The sequence below is a fragment of the Denticeps clupeoides genome, chromosome 7 (assembly GCF_900700375.1).
Source record: "Denticeps clupeoides chromosome 7, fDenClu1.1, whole genome shotgun sequence".
Taxonomy (NCBI): Eukaryota; Metazoa; Chordata; class Actinopteri; order Clupeiformes; family Denticipitidae; genus Denticeps; species Denticeps clupeoides.
In genome coordinates this window covers 1,601,119-1,622,659 of record NC_041713.1, presented here as the reverse complement: position 1 = coordinate 1,622,659, position 21,541 = coordinate 1,601,119, and the positions used below count along the sequence as shown (strand labels likewise).

At 50.1% G+C, this 21,541-nt stretch overlaps 2 protein-coding genes and 1 non-coding gene across 6 annotated transcripts; all 3 read left to right on the top strand.

The window, feature by feature from the left end:
• The first annotated feature begins 1,225 nt into the window (after nucleotides 1-1,225).
• On the top strand, nucleotides 1,226-6,450 carry kri1 (KRI1 homolog). Of its 4 annotated transcripts, none has more exons than XM_028986474.1 (19): nucleotides 1,226-1,403; nucleotides 1,551-1,630; nucleotides 1,713-1,818; nucleotides 1,903-2,005; nucleotides 2,083-2,137; nucleotides 2,231-2,280; nucleotides 2,594-2,678; nucleotides 3,126-3,203; nucleotides 3,283-3,389; nucleotides 3,720-3,849; nucleotides 3,931-4,026; nucleotides 4,220-4,390; nucleotides 4,473-4,548; nucleotides 4,627-4,727; nucleotides 4,815-4,986; nucleotides 5,072-5,202; nucleotides 5,520-5,584; nucleotides 5,662-5,757; nucleotides 5,826-6,450. In XM_028986474.1, exons 1-19 carry the CDS (start codon nucleotides 1,319-1,321, stop codon nucleotides 6,199-6,201), a joined length of 2,163 nt encoding a protein of 720 aa, XP_028842307.1. In that variant the 5' UTR covers nucleotides 1,226-1,318; the 3' UTR covers nucleotides 6,202-6,450. The 4 variants fall into 4 exon arrangements, with proteins under 4 accessions (XP_028842307.1, XP_028842306.1, XP_028842305.1 ...); XM_028986473.1 differs by having other exon boundaries at nucleotides 4,624-4,727; XM_028986472.1 differs by having other exon boundaries at nucleotides 4,627-4,986.
• Nucleotides 5,339-5,444, top strand: LOC114795032 (Z30 small nucleolar RNA). Its single transcript, XR_003750437.1, has one exon. It is a non-coding gene; the product is annotated as a Z30 small nucleolar RNA (small nucleolar RNA).
• A 1,342-nt stretch (nucleotides 6,451-7,792) lies between the features above and the next one.
• mosmoa (modulator of smoothened a) lies at nucleotides 7,793-20,752 on the top strand. The gene is made up of 3 exons (XM_028986642.1): nucleotides 7,793-8,449; nucleotides 13,962-14,174; nucleotides 19,763-20,752. The coding sequence occupies exons 1-3, from the start codon at nucleotides 8,344-8,346 to the stop codon at nucleotides 19,945-19,947; spliced, it is 504 nt and encodes a 167-aa protein (XP_028842475.1). The 5' UTR covers nucleotides 7,793-8,343; the 3' UTR covers nucleotides 19,948-20,752.
• Nucleotides 20,753-21,541: the final 789 nt, after the last annotated feature.

Here is a 21,541-nt window from a genome sequence, read left to right as displayed (position 1 = left end):
TTCCTAAATTAAATATTATTATAATATAAATACATTAGTTACAAAATGTTTGATGAATTTTGCAGCGAGTGAATCTTCAAGTTAATGAATCTTGTATGGATCTTATGAAACCAACCACGGCAGACTTCATTCAAACTAACCTTGCAAAAGATGGGGGTAAAACGAGACTAGCCTCAACTTGGACACGTGACCGTGTGTTCACGATCAGACGCCAACCGTCGATGTTGACATTAGGCTATAGAGGCCGGTAGATCCACAAAGCCACTGGACTCTGCACTTTCAACCCTTCCTTTATGTTTTTATGTACTTTGCATTGCTGCCAGGCAGGCCTATAGGCGAAGGTGGGAAATATTTACATTTCTCCAAGATTGGGGTCAGGCCGAAATGTAGGGCAACATTAAGAAACTTGAGCTTCTGCAACACCAACATCGATTGCTCATCTGCTTCATGTAGACACTTGTACGAGCAACGTGCTTGAACGTAATTATCATTTTCAAGTTGTTTTTGTGATACTTCATGATTTTTCTATTCATTATGGTGCCCTGTTACCGTACATCTATCAAGGTTTTGCCTTCCTGTAGACTCCCGGCAGAAGAGGGCATCAGAGGTCAATAAAAACGTTATGATTATCCTGATCACATCTACACCTAATCACAGCAGGCACAATTAAACATTACGTATCGATCGACAATATTCAACTAACAGACAGCTAATCGTTCATCAGATGTAAGCTAAATTAACATGAAGAATTACGGTGAAATAACCCTCTAATCGCAGTAATCGATCCGACTTCTTGTTAAATGAGCTCGATACGGTTGCGCCCCCTTGCGGTAGTTTCAGAAGTCAACAGCAAAACACTCACACGCGGAAAAAATGTAAATGTAAATTTACGTCGAGTCAAGACGTTAAAAAAAAAGACAAATCCGGAGAAAAACGGCACCTTTATCGATATTCTGATGTTTTAATAATTTGCTTTGCGGCTCTGTTTCTGCTCTGTCCGCCATTTACAGCCCGACGACCGCACATATTTCGAACACCGAGAACATTTTTATTTGCAAACGTGTATTGTTCGCACATCGCTTCGTTTTATGTGCCGTTTTAGCCGCTTAATATAAGCCGAATACCAAGTACCGCAGGAGATTTTAGAACGGCTCCAGACGCGCTAGCATTGTGCTAGGTGCCGTGACGTCACAACGCTACCACCGCTTGACCTTTGAACCCCAGCTCTGACCACGTGCTCCTCCCAGCAACATGTGGAGGTAATTCTCCTGATCAGACATTATTTTGCGAAGGATTTAATAGTCGCTTCGTTGCGAACATGACGGGAAAGTCGGAATTGAAAATTAACCAGAAGTTCGCGGAAAAGTATGAGAAGTACCGGCAGAAGGAAGAGCTGCAAAAACGTGAGTGAAGGTTTACTGATGCTACGTAGCTAAAGGCTAACTGTTTTTATTTCGTTGTCCACGTTTCTGGGGAACATGGTGGTTGGCTCTAGTTCGAATCGAACAGTTAAAGTATTTGTTAAATAAACGAACGCAGTTTTATTGCAGTGAAGGATCGTTTTGGTGATCAAGAGGAGGAGAGTGGCTCCGAGTCTTCAGATTCTGATTCAGAGGACGACAGTGAAGTGGTTAGTAGCTCTAGAGTCCTTTTTTAAAATATTTATTTATTATTTTTTAAATGCTCAATCTGTTTCCCCCCCCTAATGCTAGGAGCTTGACCCTAAACTGGAAAGGGATTTCTATCGCACCCTTTCGTTGTTGAAGAAGAAAGACCCAAAGATCTACCAGACGGATGCCAAATTTTATAAGGACGATGGTATGTGGAAGTAACATGGGTCGTGTGGTAATTCTTCCAGTGTAGAGTAATAATTTTTTGTATTTGTTTGCTTTTTGTCAACAGCGTCTGACCCGAGCAGCGATGAGCGGCCTTCCACCTCGAAGAAAACCCCGAAACCCATGTTCCTTAAAGACTACGAGCGGCAGGTCATCTTGGAGAGAGGCGGGTACGTAGCCCACAGCCGCTCGCATGTTTTCGGCCGCTTCCTGTACAGCCGCTGCATTCGCCCGCTTTGTTTTGTAGTAAATACGAAGATGACACTGATGAGGAGGAGGAGGCTGGCCGGCGAATGGATGAGGTAATTGTGTGGATTATGGACCAGATTTGGATCTCATGGTCAATGTCTCTTGTAGTTGTGATATCTGAGCAGTGTTCACTTCTCCTCTAACAGAGAACGGCCTCTCCGAGCTACATCCAGGAGCAGAAGGAGCTGAAGGAGAGGTGGGACATGAAACAAATCACATGCAGGCCTGTGTCATATAGACCTATGATTACCATATGGGATGTAGTAGCCTAGTGGGTAACACACTCTCCTATGAACCCGAAGACCCAGGTTCAAATCCCACTCACTACCATCGTGTCCCTGAGAAAGACACTTAACCCTGAGTGTCTCCAGGGGGGACTGTCCCTGTAACTACTGATAAGACAGGCAATATTTTCATTATAGTTGCTCTATATGCCCATTTGTAGTGTTCTTTTGAAAGTCTTTTGAGTATTAGATCAGCTCTGACCTCCACTCTGCCTTCTCTTTCAGTTTCCACAAGTTTGTGCAGGACTGTGAGTCCAGTGATGGAGAAGCTCCGCTGCTAAGGAGGCGGGTCAAGACTCAGAAGGAGAAGGTGAAGATTGCAAAGGGCATGCTCCCTCAGTCACGTTTTACTGATCTTTTTGTTCATTTAACCTCACTCAACAGAGGCGGAGGCCTCAGGCATGTCTTATCTTCAACATATAATGCTGCCCTTCCATCCATCCCCAGAAAAATCAGGTCCAATTCACACGTCCACCAGGTTTGCCACATTTAACGACCTTCTTAATGGGGGCAGGACGAGCTGCCAGGGCGTGGCCGTCATATCTAACCACCCCCTCCCCCTGCCTTTTGTTTCACGTAACGATCCTATTCAAGGCGGGATTGAGGTGAAGCCAACCTGGAGGATAAATTTGTGGCCACAAGCCAACTTCCCTCAGATTGACAAAGTTGTGTGGATACAGAATGAAACGTCTCTACGTTAAAGAAAGTCCAGTTGCCACCACTCAACTTTCAATTATTCCCTCCCTACTTTTCTCAGGATGAGGAGGAGGCGGATTACGTGGAGTGGCTGAAGGGCCAGGCTGAGCTGGATGCGAAGGATGACGTGCAAGACATGGTGAGTGTGTGCGTGCTCATGGGAAGTGTCCAAGGGAGTCCGTCCGTCTGTCTGACCTGTGACCTTTGCACTGAGACAGAAGTACTTGAAGGAGTACTGGAGCGACCCACAGCTAGATGAGAAGGAGCGCTTCCTCCGGAATTACATTCTGAACAAGGGCTATCTGGAGGAGGATGAGGAGGAAAGGTGTGTGGCACACATTTACATTTACAGCATTTACCAGACGCCCTTATCTGACTTAGTCCGTAGATACAGGGACAGTCCCCCCCCCTGGAGACACTCAGGGTTAAGTGTCCTGCTCAGGAACACGATGGTAGTAAGTGGGGTTTGAACCTGGGTCTTCTGATTCATAGGCGAGTGTGTTACCCTCTAGGTAGCAAATGTATTTATTCTAAAATTGTCACGTGACCATTACTTAAAAAATGTAAACTTTGGCCCAAACCAAGTATTGGTTCTATGAAGGAAGATGACCTTTTAAATTGTAATAAAAGGTGGCAGATGTCCTCGTCCTCACAGGATTCCCACTTATGATGAGGTGGTGGAGGAGGTGGACGACTCTGATGAGGAGGGCGAGTCTTTTCTACAGAAGCAGGAGGACTTTGAGCGGCAGTACAACTTCCGCTTCGAAGAGCCTGGATCTCAGCGGGTAGCGTCCCGTTTCGACCACTTCCTGTGTCTGCGGAGTCCTTTTAACGTCTGTTTTTAACTCGTGCATCCACGTCTCCAGGTGAAGACGTACCCCCGCAACATCGCCACCTCCGTCCGCAGCAAAGACGAGCGGCGGAAGCGCAAGAGGGACGAAGTAAAAGAACGGAAGAAGAAGGCAAGTTTTTTTATTTATTTTTTTTGTTTCTACTGCTTCCTGGCTCCTCCCTCTGCTCCTCTGGTGGAACGTTCTTGAAGCCCTCTGCTCTGAACTGGGGCCAAACCTGCTTTTCTTGGCCCCTGGTCGGCCCCTCCTAATAAAAACAAGGGTCCCCGGTGTCTTCAGCTGTGGTCTGGTCCTGCCCCCGCAGGAGAAGGAGCAGAAGCAGGAGCAGCTGAAGCAGCTGAAGAACCTGAAGCGGAGCGAGATCGTGGAGAAGCTGCGGCGGCTGCAGGAGCTGACCGGCAACGAGCAGCTGGCCTTCAGCCACACCGACCTGGAGGGCGACTTCGACCCTCAGCAGCACGACCAGCTCATGCAGGTGACCAGCTGCTCCCCTCTCGTGGGACACCCCGGTTCGAGTGGGGCGAACCGCGCGGTAATCGCTCTTCCTGAATCTGTAGAAGTTCTTCGGCGATGAATATTACGGGGGAGCAGAAGATGAGAAGCCACAGTTTGAGGACGATGAGCTGGATGAAGGTGAGCCTCGCTGGAGATGACCAGTTGCGATGGATGATGTGCCGTGCTCCTGAATCAGTTCTCCTTTCTGTGTGGAAGAACGCTGGAACTGGGACTCGTGGACTGGAGAGGGTGAGGAGGGACAGGAGTATGAAGAAGATGGCGGCTACGAGCTGGGCTGTGAAGATCCTGGTTTTGTGGTATGCGGTAGCCCCGTTCCGGTGCTTTCTCAGATAACTTCCGTCTACAGGTGGAGTTGTTGTGCTCATGTTTCGGCGTTCGTGCAGATGGACGTGGACTACGACCCTGACCAGCAACCTGCGTCCAAGAAAAAGAGGAAGGAGGAGAGGAGGAAGAAGAAGAAACTGTCCAAAGAGGACATGCCGCAGACTGGGAAGAAGAAGAAGAAGTCCCACTTTGCCGAGGTCATTGGCCAAAGCAAACCGGTGTTTGACCCTCGTAAGTCTGCCTGGTGACGTCAACCCGGGTTTGATACCAGATGGTCCCCTGACCTGGAAAGACCCCTGTAATCCGTGTTTTTCAGAGGAGAAGACGTTTGAACAGTACCTGGACGAGTACTACCGGTTGGACTACGAGGACGTCATAGACGACCTCCCCTGCCGGTTCCGCTACAGGCAGGTGGTGGCCAACGACTTCGGCCTGACCACAGACGAGGTGAGAGCCGTGAAGGGGGTTCTCATCACACTTTCTGCCCCGGCATTGTATGTAGTATCTGTTGAAATGCATTATGGGTACGTGGTTCTGCGCCCTCGGTATGTAAATGATGGTCTCTAGTGGTTTGGGAAGGGAACTGCGGTGATGAGCTGTGATTGCATCTGACCTGGTAGTGCCCCGCCCTCCCCGGGGGGCGTCGGCTCTGATCAGGGTGTGACTTCTGTAATCTTCTCTCTGAGCGGGACCGTATCCCAAACGTTCCACGCAAACCCCACCCGCCAGTCGGGGCGCGTCTGACCTCCTCGTCTCCTGCACAGATCCTGAACGCTGACGAGAAGGAGCTGAACCGCTGGTGCTCGCTGAAGAAGACCTGCATGTACAGGTACGTGCCGCTGATGTCCCGCGGGGACGGCGGGACGGAAGGGTCACGCGGGATCTGGATCTCTCCATCTGCGGCAGGTTGGAGCGGGAGGAGCAGTGCGACGTGAAGAACTACGAGATCAAGGCGCAGGACGTGCAGAAGAAGAGACAAGTGTTCGCGTCCCTTTACACAGAGTACGTCCCGCGCAGGACATTTCAACTTTTTTTAAAATAAGATGTATTAATTATTTTAATCTGTCCAGAGAGCAGCCTGAGGGGACGAAGAGGCGGGTCCGTCTGAAGACTCAGCAGGAACCGGCGGCGGGGACCACTGCGGAGGACGGCGAGGACGCGGTCCTGCGACCCGAGACGCAGGAAGCAGCTGACGGCGGCAGTACGGAGGCGTCCAAAATGAGGGCCGCTAAACCAAAATGGCCGAAGAAGAGGCCGCGCCCCCCCGGCGGCCGGCTGCTCGCGGGGTCCCTGAAGGTGAAGATGGGCGGCCGCGAGTTCAGCCGCCAGAGACTGAGGGCCTACGGCCTGAACCCCAAACGGCTGCACTTCCGAGAACTTTACCGGCAGAAGCGGAGGGCGCGAGAGAAGGCGGCGAAGAGTCAACGCGCCGACGGGACGGCGTGAGCGAGTTCTATATCGTCCCACTTCATATTTTATTAAACGTTCCGAGCTGACCGCTCCACTACGTTCAACATCAGGCTCCTTTTCTCGTTTTGACCCGTTCTACTCTACTGCTGGGTTCTGGTACATCTCGCGGTTTCGATGAGGCCGAGTTTCAGCAGAGGTCAGGGTCTCCAGAGCCCAACTGTTACCGGCACGGAACATTCCAGAACGGTCCGCTGCTGTCTTCAATAAAAATGAATATTATTAAAATGTCTCGTTTTGGTTCTTCAGTATGACTGTTGCTCAGCTCTCAGCAGGTACAGGACTTCAGTACAACACTCTACTGAAGAGTGGGTCAGTTTGGGTAAAATGTTCACCCACAAACCAGAAGACCCAGGTTCAAACCCCACTTACTACCATCGTGTCCCTGAACAACACACTCCAGGGGTCCCCGCCAACCACCCTACCATCAGTAGTGGTAGTAGCCTAGTGGGTAACACACTCGCCTATGAACCAGAAGACCCAGAAGACAATCAGGTAAATTGCATTTACCAGACGCCCTTAGCCAGAGCGACTTACAATCAGTAGTTACAGGGACAGTCCCCCCCTGGAGACACTCAATTCAAATTTTATTTGTCACATACACAGTCATACACGGTATGATGTGCAGTGAAATGCTTTCTGCAACTGCTACTCAGGGTTAAGTGTCCTGCTCAGGGACACGATGGTAGTAAGTGGGACTTGAACCTGTGTTTTCTGGTTCACAGGTGAGTGTGTTGCCCACTAGGCTACTACCAGCCCTCTCTTACTACCATTGTGTCCCTGAGCAGGACATTTAAGCCTGAGTGTCTCCATCGGGGGACTGTCCCTGTAACTACTGATAAATTGCTGGTTCCCCTCGAGGTCAGAACAGCTCAGTCACTGAGCACCTTCACACAGCAGCTCAAGACCTTCCTCTTTAAAGAATATTTAGATTAAATTGTAATTTTCTTGTTGTCGAACTTTGTGTACAGAATCTACAACAGAGTGAATAAAATAGATGTATTCATAGTTGGGGTCCTAGTGAACCGGAATTGATCTCTTCATCGATGGTAACTTGAAAGCACATTGTAAGTCGCTCTAGATACGGGCGTCTGCCAAATGCCGTAAATGTTAATGATAAGGGCTTCTGGTAAATACTGTAAATGTAGTAGTGGTGGTGGCGGCCTGTAATCAGAAGGTTGCAGGTTTGAACCCCGCTTACTACCATTGTGTCCCTGAACAAGACACTTCACCCTGAGTGTCTCCAGGGGGGACTGTCCCGTTTGATAAAAATGCAGGTTGCTTGGGCCGCCCTATGCTGTGAGGACCCTGCTGGTTTCTTCAGAATGGGCCATGAAGGTCCGTGTGGGACCCCGCCCATCCCCCACCAGCACAGTACGGCCTCTGTTTCAGAAGGTCCCGCAGCGCCCCGAACCCCGGACTTCTCCGCTCTGGTCGAACTCGGCAGGTTCCTCCGGGCTTTTGACCTCCGCGGCAAAACGAGAACAGTCGCCTCGTGGCGCGGCTGACGTAACAGATACAAGATCCCGGGGGGCAGATCTCGCGAGATCGAGTCCCCCCGAACGGGATGTTGGGAGGCTGTTGTGTCTGAGCGCCGCTCGCCGCTGCTGCCGCTGCCCGCTTCTGCTGCGCGCCAGTCGGTTCGGTCGGGGACCCGGAGTCGGGGTGTCCGGATTTCGGCTTTCTGTGGAGCGGAAGGGGCATGATCGAGCCGGGGCACCGGGACGAGGTTTCTCGCGTCGCGCCGCGGCCCGCTTCTCGACCCTCGGAAGCCTCCGGAGCCGCTCGCCGCTGACGCTGATGGGTCTTTGGGCGTCGGGTGCGGGTCGGGCCTCCGTCGCGGAGAGAGGAGCCCGGGGCCGCCGCCAGCGCTGAGCGGCCTCGCGTCCCCTCGTCGTCCCTCCACAGAGCAGCGGGGTTCCGGTCCAGCACTGCGCCGCCCGTCCGGAGATGTAAAGCCGCGTCCCCTCCCCCCGAATGGACCAGAGACCACCGGGGCCGGGAGTCATGGCGGGCTGATCAACATCCGGACCCGCGTCGGATTATAAAACCGGAATCTGCTAGAAGAAGAAGAAGAAGAAGAAGCAGCAGCAGCAGCGGGCCGCGGCCCCGAGTCCGGAGATGGATAAACTCACCATCATCTCCGGGTGTCTGTTCCTGGCCGCGGACATCTTCGCCATCGCCAGCATCGCCAACCCGGACTGGATCAACACTGGCGAGTCGGCAGGTAGGTGCCGGGACCCCGCAAAAACACCTGAAGGTCCCCCGGGGGGACCCCGCCGGGACCCCGCAAAAAAAAATCCATGAATGTCCCGGGGACCCCGCAAAAAAAAAAATCCATGAATGTCCCCGGGAGTCCGCAAAAAACGCCTGAAGGTCCTCGTGGGACCCCGCAAAAAATACCTGAAGTCCCCCGGGGGGACCCCGCAAAAAATCAATCCATGAATGTCCCGCCTGAAGGTCCTCATGGGACCCCGCAAAAAATACCTGAAGTCCCCGCAAAAAATCAATCCATGAATGTCCCCGGGACCCTGCACAAAAAAATCCACGAATTTCCCCGGGACCCCGCAAAAAAATACCTGAAGGCTCATGGGGGACCCTGCAAAAAAAATCCATGAATGTCCCCGGGACCCCGCAAAAAAAAAAAAATCCATGAATGTCCTCAGGGGACCCCGCAAAAAAAGAATCCCTGAAGGTCCCCGGGGCCCCGCAATAATATTCCTACTCCTGGGCAGAGAGAGCACGTTTCTGTTTGACCCGCCGTTGAACGGTAATGGATTTGGTAATAACGGCGTTTGTGGTTGGTCAGAATGAACGTAGAATAACGGGGAGTAAATCCCTGGTTAATACGACTGTACGCCATGAGAGGTTACGGGGTCAGCGCCGGGTGCGGCTTTGTTCTCGGCTCCTGACTGCTCAGTAAGTGGGTCAGGACGGGTGGGACAGCGTGGGATTTTTCCTTTGTTCCTCTCACCTCTGCACTGTGACCTGTCGGGGTCGCGGAGGGAAAAGCGGCTGAATGGACCAGGAACCAAGCCGCCATTTTTGGTTTATTCCTCTTTTCCGTGCTGCATTATGTGCTTCTTCCGTCCCGCCTTCCCATCTCTCATCTCGCCTCGTGCTGTACTTCCCTCGCTTCTGGACCTGTACTGATGATTCTTTGTGCCGAAGATCAGGGATTTTAAACACGCGCCAGATACTGTACCGTTTACGGGCCGATACGCGGTTAAAGTGGACCGAAAGACCGTTCTTATTATCATGGAGGCCGGATCTGCACCTTCTGCTGATCTCTGGTGGTACCAGGACGCCGGGAGGAGATTCAGGATGAAGTTGGCTAGAACGAGGATCTGTACACCCGCGCTCGTAACGCCGTTTCACCGAACGGCGTCAAATGCCCTCGTTTGATCTAATTAGCCGAGAAACGTGACCATGAGAAGAGAAGAAGAGACACGGTGGCTCGTGGAATCATCTTATTCAGATGGATTTCTTTGAAGCGTCATGTAAATCTGATTCTGTAATTTCGAATATCGCATCGATATGATTGTTCATTAAAGGCCGGTGTACAGATCAGGGTATTTTGTGAAATGCCACCAAACCAGAGACCACATTTTGCTGAAATGCCATCAGCAGTAGCGATGATGGTGACAGTGGGGGCCTAGCGGTTAAGGAAGCGGCCCGTAATCAGAAGGTTGCCGGTTCGAATCCCGATCCGCCGAGGTGCCACCGAGCAAAGTCACCGTCCCCACACACTGCTCCCCGGGCGCCTGTCATGGCCGCCCACTGCTCACTCAGGGTGATGGTTAAATGCAGAGGACACATTTCATTGTGTGCTGTGCTGCAGTGTCTCACGTGGACGGTCACGTCACGTTCACCCTGCAGATGACGGTTAATTTTCTGCTCTTTCTTACTGCTGAAGAAAATGAACTTGACGTGTTCACTACAGACCAGAAAGGAAGGATTCCTGCCACGACGTAATTCAAATGCAGCGGCTCCACTCGGCACTGCAATCAATGCAGCGCAGAAAAGTTGTGCCGGTAGTGACAGTGGTGGCCTGATAATCGCGATGATCATAATCGTGCAGCGATTAAGTTTGGTCCTCCCCTCCGAAGCGCACGTACGAAGCAGGGACGGACGGAGGAACCTGATCTTATCGGTCTCCGAGTGTCCGGAGACGTACAGCACGACATTGTCGTCTCACCGGGAGTCTAGAAAAACCACGCAGACTTCACCGCGTGGGGAAGATCTCACCATGATGGCCGGTTACCGACCTGCTCTTTACTTCACATGACTCTTTCAGATACTGAAGTCATGTAGAAAACAGGATGCAGCCATCGTTCGGCTCCCCGGTCACCCCGCGGGGACAATGTTCTCATGGCGTCAGCCCTCAGCACGCAACGCAGGCCTCAACGTGCACAACCGACGCGCCACGCAGCTGACGTTGCAGGAGACGTGAAGCAGGACAGGAGGCAACGCGGGGACGTCTTCAGATCTCACGTAGGACCGCTGGTCCGGCTCCGTTTGTGTTGTGGAGAGAAACCGCTGGCCCTGGTAGAACTGGAAGCCCCTCCCACCGCTCTGGCTCTGTGCTGAAAAGGCCCCTTTTAAACATGGCGCGCGCCGGGTTCGAACACGTTAACATTCTTCACCAAACCCAATTCAGTCGGAGCCTCGGGCCGTGAAACCCAATCTGAATATCGGCCCGTCTGCGGCGTTCCGGATCTGGGAGAACTTTCCTGGGTCTCGGCCGATGGTAATCGGTTGTGATCTTGTTTTCGGAGCACGTGTGTCGAAAGGTTCGAGTGTTCGAGGCTGGTAGTAGCCTAGTGTGTAACACACTCGCCTGTGTTACACACCAACCCCACTTACTACCATCGTGTCCCTGAGCAAGACACTTAACCCTGAGTGTCTCCAGGGGGGGACTGTCCCTGTAACTACTGACTGTAAGTCCCTCTGGATAAGGACGTCTGGTAAATGCTGTAAATGTAAAATGTAAATTTCTTCCAATATTTCTATTCCAGTTCCATCAGTTATGACCCATTGTTTCAAAGAACAGTGCAGTCTGGGAAATACGACACCAAACAGAAAGTTGATTCATCATTTTATTCTCGAAGTTCCATGCAGGGCTGCTAGTAGCCTAGCGGGTAACACACTCGTTCTGTCTGTATCGCTGTCAGGGACGTCTGCAGTTGACTTTATCTTTAATACATTTCGTTTTGGACTAAACTTGTAATGTTGAGGTGGTTTGTAGCCTGGCGGGTAACAGAAGACCCGGGTTCAAATCCCACTTACTACCATCGTGTCCCTGAGCAGGACACTTAACCCTGAGTGTCTCCAGGGGGGGACTGTCCCTGTAACTACTGATTGTAAGTCGCTCTGGATAAGGGCGTCTGGTAAATGCCGTAAATGTAAATGTGTTCCATCTGATTGAGGCGGGAAAATAACCCAATAAAATAAATATGAAATATTGAAATGAGGAGCTGCTGCTGCTCGCGTCGCTTCCCGAAGTCACATCTCTCCACCTGACTGTGTGTGTGTGTGTGTGTGTGTGTGTGTGTGTGTGTGAACCCCGGGGACCTTCATGCTGCTGACAGTAATATGCGTGCGGTGATGCTCTGGAAGACGAGGCATTCGTTTCATTTCCTGTCTGCTTCGGGCGGGGGGCGTCGGCCAGTTAGAATGTTCTGGTGGGGGGCGGTGGAGAGCCGTGGCCCCGCCCCCTTTCCCATCATCAGCAGGGTCAGCCGGAAAAAACAAAAATAACACAAGCTGAGAATCTCCAGGCCTCAATACTAATGGCCACGGCCCATAATGCAACACTTTCTACACACTTCCTCCTACCCCCATGCGGGGTAATCGTCCTCCTCCTGGCACAAACGCAGCCGCGAACGGACGGAGCTCCGCAGGCGTCCCAGCCGCTCACTTTATTTGTCCAGATGTGCAGTTGTGTTTAACTGGTTTCAGCGTGTGTGTGTGTGTGTGTGTGTGTGTGTGTGTGTGTGTGTTTGCGCCCCGTGCCGTGCCAGCCGCTTGTAAGGTAGGAATTTTCCTGAGAACTTGTGAAGTTGTCGGGGTCCGGCAGGCTCGGTGTGAACCGAACCCACGTCCCTCCGGTGGCTCAGGCCTGGGCCAATAGCAGATCTGGTCCTGATGATTCATTTTGCTCGGTATTTTCTCCATATTTACTCTGTATTTACTCCATATTTACTCTGTATTTACTCGGTTTTTACTATATATTTACTCTGTATTTACTCGTTTTTTACTCTGTATTTACTCCATATTTACTCTGTTTTTACTCTGTATTTACTCCATATTTACTCTGTATTTACTCGGTTTTTACTCCGTATTTACTCCGTATTTACTCTGTATTTACTCGGTTTTTACTCCGTATTTACTCCGTATTTACTCGGTTTTTACTCCGTATTTACTCCATATTTACTCGTTTTTTACTCCGTATTTACTCCGTATTTACTCGGTTTTTACTCCGTATTTACTCCATATTTACTCGTTTTTTACTCCGTATTTACTCTGTATTTACTCGTTTTTTTACCCACGTATTTACTCTGTGTTTAGCAGCACGTGTGCAGAAGCAGCAGCCAGCACTCAGCTGCGTTGCACATTACGTCTGACGTTCCAACAGCTCCATGGCTCAGGAACCAAGCTCTGTGTGTGTGTGTGTGTGTGTGTGTGTGTATGTGTGTGTGTGTGTGTGTGTGTGGTAGGAAGGCCTCTGCTGCCCTGATGACATTTTAGTTGCCGTTTCCAGGCTGCAGCGGCAGCGTCTCCGATTGCTCAGCATGCACACTGCGTGTGTGTGTGTGTGTGTGTGTGTGTGTGTGTGTGTGTGTGTGTGTGTGCGTGCATGCACATGTGCCACTTCAGCACTTTTAAAGCCCACTTACCGCCGCACTCCGGCGGGCGTCCTCAGACCGCGCGGCTCCACCTCGCTCTGCAGCACAGCGCTCGCTTCTCGCTGCCGCTGCTGCAGAGTTGCACCGCATGATAATGCCGGCGCTGCGGGGGACACGGGACGATTCCTGGACACGAATGCGATATTTCAGAAAACGTCTGTCGTCACAGCATCCACATCTTATTGTAATAGTGTGTGTGTGTGTGTGTGTGTGTGTGTGTGTGTGCGCACCATTACTCTCTCTGCTCTGCTGTTACCCTGCAGGCAGGAAGATGAAATGTTCCCATCCCATCTGTGGGAAGTGTGTGTGTGTGTGTGTGTGTGTGTGTGTGTGTGTGTGTGTGTGGAGGCTACATCAAATCACAAGATTCTTCTGTCCTTCATTCTTCCGCCCTCTTTCCACACAAACACACTGGAAAGCAGCTGTGTGTGTGTGTGTGTGTGTGAGTGTGTGTGTGTGTGAGATGATCAAATTGTAATTTTATTTGTCACGTACACAGTCGTACACTGTATGATATGCAGTAAAATGCTTTTAGCGACTGTACAGACCACAGTACTGCAAATATTATACAAAGTATACAATGAAGACCACTATGGAAATATTGCAAACATAACCAAATTTTACACTATTATGTCTTTAACATAAAATATGTGTAACAGGTAGGGTGAAGGTGTGCAAATAGGTGGAGTCAAGTATAAAGTGACAAAGTATAATGAGGTAAATGTGGCAGGTAAAAAGAGTTAAAAATTAAATTAAAAGTTTTTTTTTATCATCGTCCTCCTCTATATACGAATCCATGTCGTGGTGCTGAACCTCCGTTCTTTATTCCAGGCGCTCTGACGGTGGGCCTCGTCCGGCAGTGCCAGACCATCCACGGCCGCGACCGCACGTGCATCCCGCCGCGACTGCCGCCCGAGTGGGTCACCACGCTCTTCTTCATCATCATGGGCATCATCTCCCTCACGGTCACCTGCGGCCTGCTGGTGGCGTCGCACTGGCGCCGGGAGGCCACCAAGTACGCGCGCTGGATCGCCTTCACCGGGAGTAAGTGCGGCCGTCAGAAGGGTTCTTTTTTTAAACTTCCATCTCAGGACGCGCCGATGACCCGTCGTAGCCTAGCGGCTAACACACTCGCCTCTGAACCAGAAGACCCAGGTTCAAACCCCACTTACTGCCATCGTGTCCCTGAGCAGGACACTTAACCCCGAGTGTCTCCAGGGGGGGACTGTCCCTGTAACTACTGGCTGGTAGTAGCCTAGTGTGTAACACACTCGCCTCTGAACCAGAAGACCCAGGTTCAAACCCCACTTACTACCATCGTGTCCCTGAGCAGGACACTTAACCCCGAGTGTCTCCAGGGGGGGACTGTCCCTGTAACTACTGGCTGGTAGTAGCCTAGTGGGTAACACACTCGCCTCTGAACCAGAAGACCCAGGTTCGAACCCCACTTACTACAATCGTGTCCCTGAGCAAGACACTTAACCCCGAGTGTCTCCAGGGGGGGACTGTCCCTGTAACTACTGGCTGGTAGTAGCCTAGTGGGTAACACACTCGCCTCTGAACCAGAAGACCCAGGTTCGAACCCCACTTACTACAATCGTGTCCCTGAGCAAGACACTTAACCCCGAGTGTCTCCAGGGGGGGACTGTCCCTGTAACTACTGGCTGGTAGTAGCCTAGTGGGTAACACACTCGCCTCTGAACCAGAAGACCCAGGTTCAAACCCCACTTACTACCATCGTGTCCCTGAGCAAGACACTTAACCCCGAGTGTCTCCAGGGGGGACTGTCCCTGTAACTACTGATTTGTAAGTCGCTCTGGATAAGGGCGTCTGGTAAATGCCGTGGATGTAAACGTACTGGGTTGCTATGGAGACGGACCCCTGGAGCTCCAGCGTATGCGCTCGGCTCGTATTTGTCTCGCTGAGGCAGGAAGTGATGCGAAGTGCTGCCAGGGAGCGGCAGGTGGACCAGGGAAGCGGCCATATGCCGCCCCGCTTTTCGAACGCGAGGCCGCCTGAGCCTGCCCGTCCAGTCGGTATTTACATTTACGGCATTTACCAGACGCCCTTGTCCAGAGCGACTTACAATCAGTAGTTACAGGGACAGTCCCCCCCTGGAGCAACTTAAGGTTAAGTGTCTTGCTTAGGGACACTAGGCTACTACCACCCTCACCGTCTGGTGCAATGCGACCGGTCCAGTCAAAGGGCGCAGAAGATGGCGGAATGTTTTGAGCTGTTGCCTTTAAAGAAGCGTCTACAGATGGCTGATGGGCGCCTGTGTCACGCGTTGTCCCGTTCGCCGTGAAGGGCGGAAGACTCCGGTTAGACGGGCGTGAACGGAGGGGCGATTGGGCGGAACGCGTATCGCCGGGGGGATGAAGCGCTGTTGAATAAAGAATAGAGGAGTCATCCTCTGAGTCACGTTCACTGTGGCAAGGTTGCCGTAGCAACAGAAAAGAAATGATTCCCAGTGTCCAGGGCGCGTAAGAGTCTCGCCAGCCACCACTTTCCGCTCTGGCCTCTCGTCCACACGGAGACGACGTCACCTGTATTAGTGTGGATGGCCAAGTGGTGTTTTTTTTATGACCTTTAACCCCAAACATGTCATACAGACAACAATGCCGGATAACACGTGGTCGTAGCCTAGCGGGTAACACACTCGCCTATGAACCAGAAGACCCAGGTTCAAACCCCACTTACTACCATCGTGTCCCTGAGCAAGACACTTAACCCTGAGTGTCTCCAGGGGGGGACTGTCCCTGTCACTACTGACTGTAAGTCGATCAGGACAAGGACGCCTGGTAAATGTCGTGCTACGATCCTCCCTGCAGTGCATGTTTCTAATGGAGAACAACGGCGTGTTTAAGTCACCGCGGAGGAGAACTAGATGCCAAACAAGGAGAGCTCTGAGTTACGGCGCCACCTACAGGTGTGGAGGGGGTTAAAACAGGGCATCCTCCATGTGGACAACAGGTTTTTTAGTGGACATTTTTTGTGGACATGTGGACGGGGCCTTAGTTTCTCTTCATGATTCTTTTTGATTGATTAATCGCAATTAATTCTTCAGACTTAAGCTGCAATAATATTTAAAACTTTGCGTTGGACCCAAAAGCAGTGAGAAGGGAGCTCAGGCTGCAACGTTGCGCTTCCTGTTTACTCTGCGTGGGGAGACTTCATGCAGAAATTGTGGGTCCGTCACTGAATAAAGTGAAGTGATTGTCACATGTGATACAAAGCAGCACAGCACACGGTGCACACAGTGAAATGTGTCCTCTGTATTTAACCATCACCCTTGGTGAGCAGTGGGCACCATGACAGGCGCCCGAGGAGCAGTGTGTGGGGACGGTGCTTTGCTCAGTGGCACCTTGGCGGATCGGGATTCGAACCGGCAACCTTCTGATTACGGCGCCGCACTCTTTAACCGGTAAAGCTGGTAAAGATTTTGTCTTTGTTCCCTGTCTATCAAAGGTCCATTTTGTAACCTTTGTGCGCTTGGTTGGAGTTGAGATGTATGGAGAAGCAGCTGCATCAGGAGCTGTTGTGTTCGCACACAGAGACGGAGGGAAAACGTGTTTTAGCAGGATGAAAATGTGTGGGCGAAGCCTCTACTGCAAGTCTGCTCTTCAGAGGTCCATTTATACACACAAATCGAGGAAATCACGCTGGTGGCACATTTAAGTAAGATGGCTGCTAATTATAGAACCTGCGGTGAGTCATTTAAAAAGAACAGCGAGTTCTGCGGATTATTTTTTGATCCAAAATACATTTCAAATAGCGGCTCTTTTTTTTTCAGATGTTTCCTGATGTGACCCGAACGGCACATAAATATGAAGAAACTGCCATTGAAGCAATATGAGGACGTGCATTATTAATATGCTAATATAACTTTCTGGTCATGCATGCACTAAGCCCATCTATTATTGATTATATATTTAAGAACATATGACAGTGATTCCATATTCTTGTGTTTAACAATTGCAAATTTAATTTGCCTACTGCATGCATGACTAGTATTATGCTACATAATTCATAAAGCCAGGCCTGATTAAGTTGTGCAGTTTAATGATCGTTCTGTGCCGTGATTAGGGGTGTTCGAAAGCATTGATACAGCAGTGTATTGCAATGTTTTGTGGTGATATTGTATCAATACAGGGACACCAACCACTGGTTTTCTTTAGCGAGTTATTTCCTTTTCTTGTTATGCAGAAGAACATTTACATTTACGGCATTTACCAGACAGCCTTATCCAGAGCGACTTACAATAAGTAGTTACAGGGACAGTCCCCCCCTGGAGACACTCAGGGTTAAGTGTCTTGCTCAGGGACACAATGGTAGTAAGCGGTAGCCCACTAGGCTACTACCACCCCCATCAAATAATGTTTCACACAACCCCCCCCATAGTACAATCATAAATATACACACTATACTATACTATACTATACTATACTATACTAACTAAAACTTAAACACTGTACAGGTTTCTCTATAGGAGAAAAGTAGGACTTTTCTGTACAATGAACAGATCGGATGGGACATAACTGGACAACATCATGTAGGACAGTTGTAACTGGATATGTTGGATGTTTCAAACAGGACACACAAGACAAGACAAACACGTTCAAAAAGAGCAGATATTTAACCTTCATTATTTTGAGGCTTTGTTGGTGAGAGGGCCGTTGCTGCTGAGACGTCACATGACTGCCACCACGGGGGACGGGGGGGACAGGGGGGCAGACACAGGGTGGGCGTCGCCACGCTGAAACTGGCCCGGGGCCCTTTGCACCTGAAAGGGCGGCTTTGTCTCGGCCGCACAGACCCCCAGTGTACTCCCCCACCTGGCCACGCCCGCCATGTCCGCTCGGCGGGGTCGCGTCACGGTCGCCACTGTGGCCATGTGGCATGTCAGTTGTCTGGCTGCCGTATGGCCTCGCCGGTTATTCTGGAGCCAGGACGAGTGGAAATTGATAAAAATGATTCAGACAACAGCAACATTTTTTTAAACACATTTAATTCTGTAACAACAAGTGTTTGTGTAAAACATTTTACATTTACGGCATTTACCAGACGCCCTTATCCAGTCAGTAGTTACAGGGACAGTCCCCCCCCTGGAGACACTCAGGGTTAAGTGTCCTGCTCAGGGACACCATGGTAGTGGGATTCGAACCCGGGTCTTCTGGTTCACAGGCGGGTGTTTTACCCGCTAGGCTACTACCAGTGTTGGGGCCAGTTACTCCAAAAAGTAATATATTACATATTACATATTACTCTCAAAAACAGTAATGCCTTACTTTACTTTATTACTCCCTGGAGAAAGTAACTAGTTATATTACTAGTTATATATTTTTTCTTAATTAATCTATAATTGCCTGAGATGCATCAGATGGAGGGAGAACATACAAAGGAGGAGTGTTCTTTAGGGTCTTTATTACACCAACAACAGACTGGCACTGTCTAGCACAAATAACTACAAACAACTGTACTTGTGCAATCGGTCCCTGCTGTCGGTATTTTGCAGATTATCTTTCGCAAAGACAGCGATTCGACGGTAGGAAGAGGTAACATTTCTTCTAGTTCGTACTGAATCTCCTCCCGTCGAAACTAGCTTTCTGTTGCTGGGAACCTTCCTCTGAAAAACAGCTTGCCGTTGTTGACGCTTCCATTTTTCCCATCTGTCTTTGCGGGTGCCGCGCTGCTGCCGGGTGTCGACCAATCGGTGATGGTAAATGATCCCTCGTGCCAAACCCAGACCAATCACTGTTCCGTTCACGCCCCCCGCCCCGCCCCTTCTGTTCCCTGTGTTGTGTGCCTTGTGTGTGATGAAGGTGCTCCTGGCAAATGTAACGCAAGTAGCTAGCTCGGGAAAACTGTAATAATATTAAAATTTTCAGACGAGTAATGCCTTACACTACTAGCTACTGAAAAAAGTAATATTATTACAGTAACGCGTTACAAAGTATGTAATATATCACATTTACAAAGTAATGCGTTACACCCAACACTGGCTACTACCACCCGCTATAATACAAACGCCTCGTTCTGTCTGTATCGCTGTCAATGACGACTGCTGTTGACTTTAGTCCAAAAATGTTGAGGTGGTTTGTAGCCTAGCGGGTAAGACACTCGCCTATGAACCAGAAGACCCAGGTTCAAACCCCACTTCCTGAGCAGGACACTTCCTGAGCAGGACACTTAACCCTGAGTGTCTCCAGGGGGGGGGACTCTCCCTGTAACTACTGACTGTAAGACGCTCTGGATAAACGTAGATGGTTTAGAACAGTTTGTTCTTGGTTCTGTCTGGAGCTTCATCTAGTGGTGCTTCCTCGTGTGGCACTGAAAGTCACTGAGATCATTGGTCATCGCTGGGGAGACTGTTTTCGAAATTCATGCATCTAATGTTTGATGATGTCTGTGAAGATTCTCAGTCATCCAGGTGAATTATTCTGAAGGTTGAGTCTTCTTTTTTTTAATCAGATTTTAATCAGAAGTTCTGTGGCTGCCGAGTGAAACATCTCTACATTAAAGAATGAAAGTCCAGTTGCCGCGACTCAACTTTCAGACCAAAAATCTTTGATTTATTGTGTCCGTTTTTAATGTGCTTTCTCACTCCCTTTTTCCCTGTTCTCTGTTTGCAGTGATCCTGTTCTGCATGGCGGCGCTCATTTTTCCGATAGGATTTTACATTAACGAGGTGGGCGGGCAACCCTACAAACTGCCCAACAACACCGTGGTCGGCTCCTCCTACGTGCTCTTCGTCCTCTCCATCTTCTTCACGATAGTGGGGCTGCTGTTCGCGGGGAAGGTCTGCCTGCCCGGCTGAAGGCCCGTCTTCTCCACGCTCACGCAGGGAAATATAACACGGAACGGGGGGAAAAAAGGGACACATGGGACAACATGCTCGCGGAGGAGGAGGCGGCGGAATAACCAATCGGACGACAAAACAGACAGCACAGCCATTGGTCCTGCTAGCAGATGCCTCTTGTCTTTATGTTGCTCTCCGGCGCCACCAGGAGGGAAGGAGGAACAGCCACCATGGCTGTGACATCACTCTAGAACAGGGTGCTGTTCCTTGCTGTCCCCTGCTGAGGGTCACTCCTCCTGCCTTTTGTCATTTTCGCCGTCTTGTGTTCATCTTTAGATTATGGTTTACGTTTTGTCACCTGCAACGCGAAGGATGTTACGGCGGAGCCGCCGAGTGCGGGTCCCCGCGGTCCACCGGACAGGAGGGGAGCGAGACTGGACTCCACCCAGCTGTGTGGTTTTGTTAAGAGGGGGAGAGGCGGGGCTTAGTCCGGCCAATGATGCTCTGTGTGGGTGGGGGACGTTTCAGACACACTGGGACTGCGGGTCAGGACCCCGTGGGGCGGGACCTCACTAACTTTACACGTGCGGACACTCAGCGTTCCTCACCGTCAGTGTGTGTGTGTGTGTGTGTGTGTGTGTGTGTGTGTACACACTGAGTGCAGCATCCGTTACCTGAAGAGCTTTTTTCCCCCATTTTCTTCATCTGGATTTGCTGACCCCCCTTTTATTGAGTCATGTTCAGTTTTTTTGGCTGAATGGAGTAAAGCGAACGGCACCGCTGTAAAGACGTATTTTAAAAAAAGACGAAGAAAGAAGGAAAAAAAAAAAAAAAAACATTCTTACCTCATCGTTTGTAAATCAAATGTAAATGACTTTTTCTTTCTTTCGTTCTTTTTTTTTTTTTTAAGACACTATATCGTGTGCCCTATAAGTTATGGCTAGCCATGCTCAGAGACTTTCACGGTATAAATGTAGTAAATGCAGAGGATTATTTATCTTACACTGAATAAATGCGAGCTGAGGTGGCGCTTGTACGGTAAAAAACCCGCCGTGGTTCCCTGTGTGTGTGGCAGCGCGGTGGACCGCCCGGCGATCCTTCAGGCCTTGCGCTCGACCGCATTTACCACGCAGGCAGCGACGCTACGCACCGACGAAATGGACCGGAATATTCCAGCACAAGGACCGCGTTCCGGAGCAGGAAGCCACGAACTCTACAGCCGACTTTATGTTTTCCTGGTTTTTTTTTTGGGTTTTTTCTTTTCCTTCCAGGATGAGAGATTTTTTTTCTAAATCATTACGAAGTTAATATTTATAATTTTCAAGAAGGGACGAACAAAACGTATTCGCTACAGTGTTAACAATCAGTGGTTGATGGCATTCCCAGTGCACAGTTACTGTTAACTAAGTTGCTTCCTTTTTATTTCCTTTTTTTTTGACTCCTGATTTAGTTTTTTGGTTTTGTTTTTTTTCCGTCAGCGTTTCACTGTTCACAATAAAAGGCGCGATCTGAGCCTTACCAACTGGTCCACAGAGTCTTCTTCTCCATATGCCACACTAAGTACCGACGTACACGTGGGTCATGATGAGACGTCCAGAGCGGTTTTTCATGG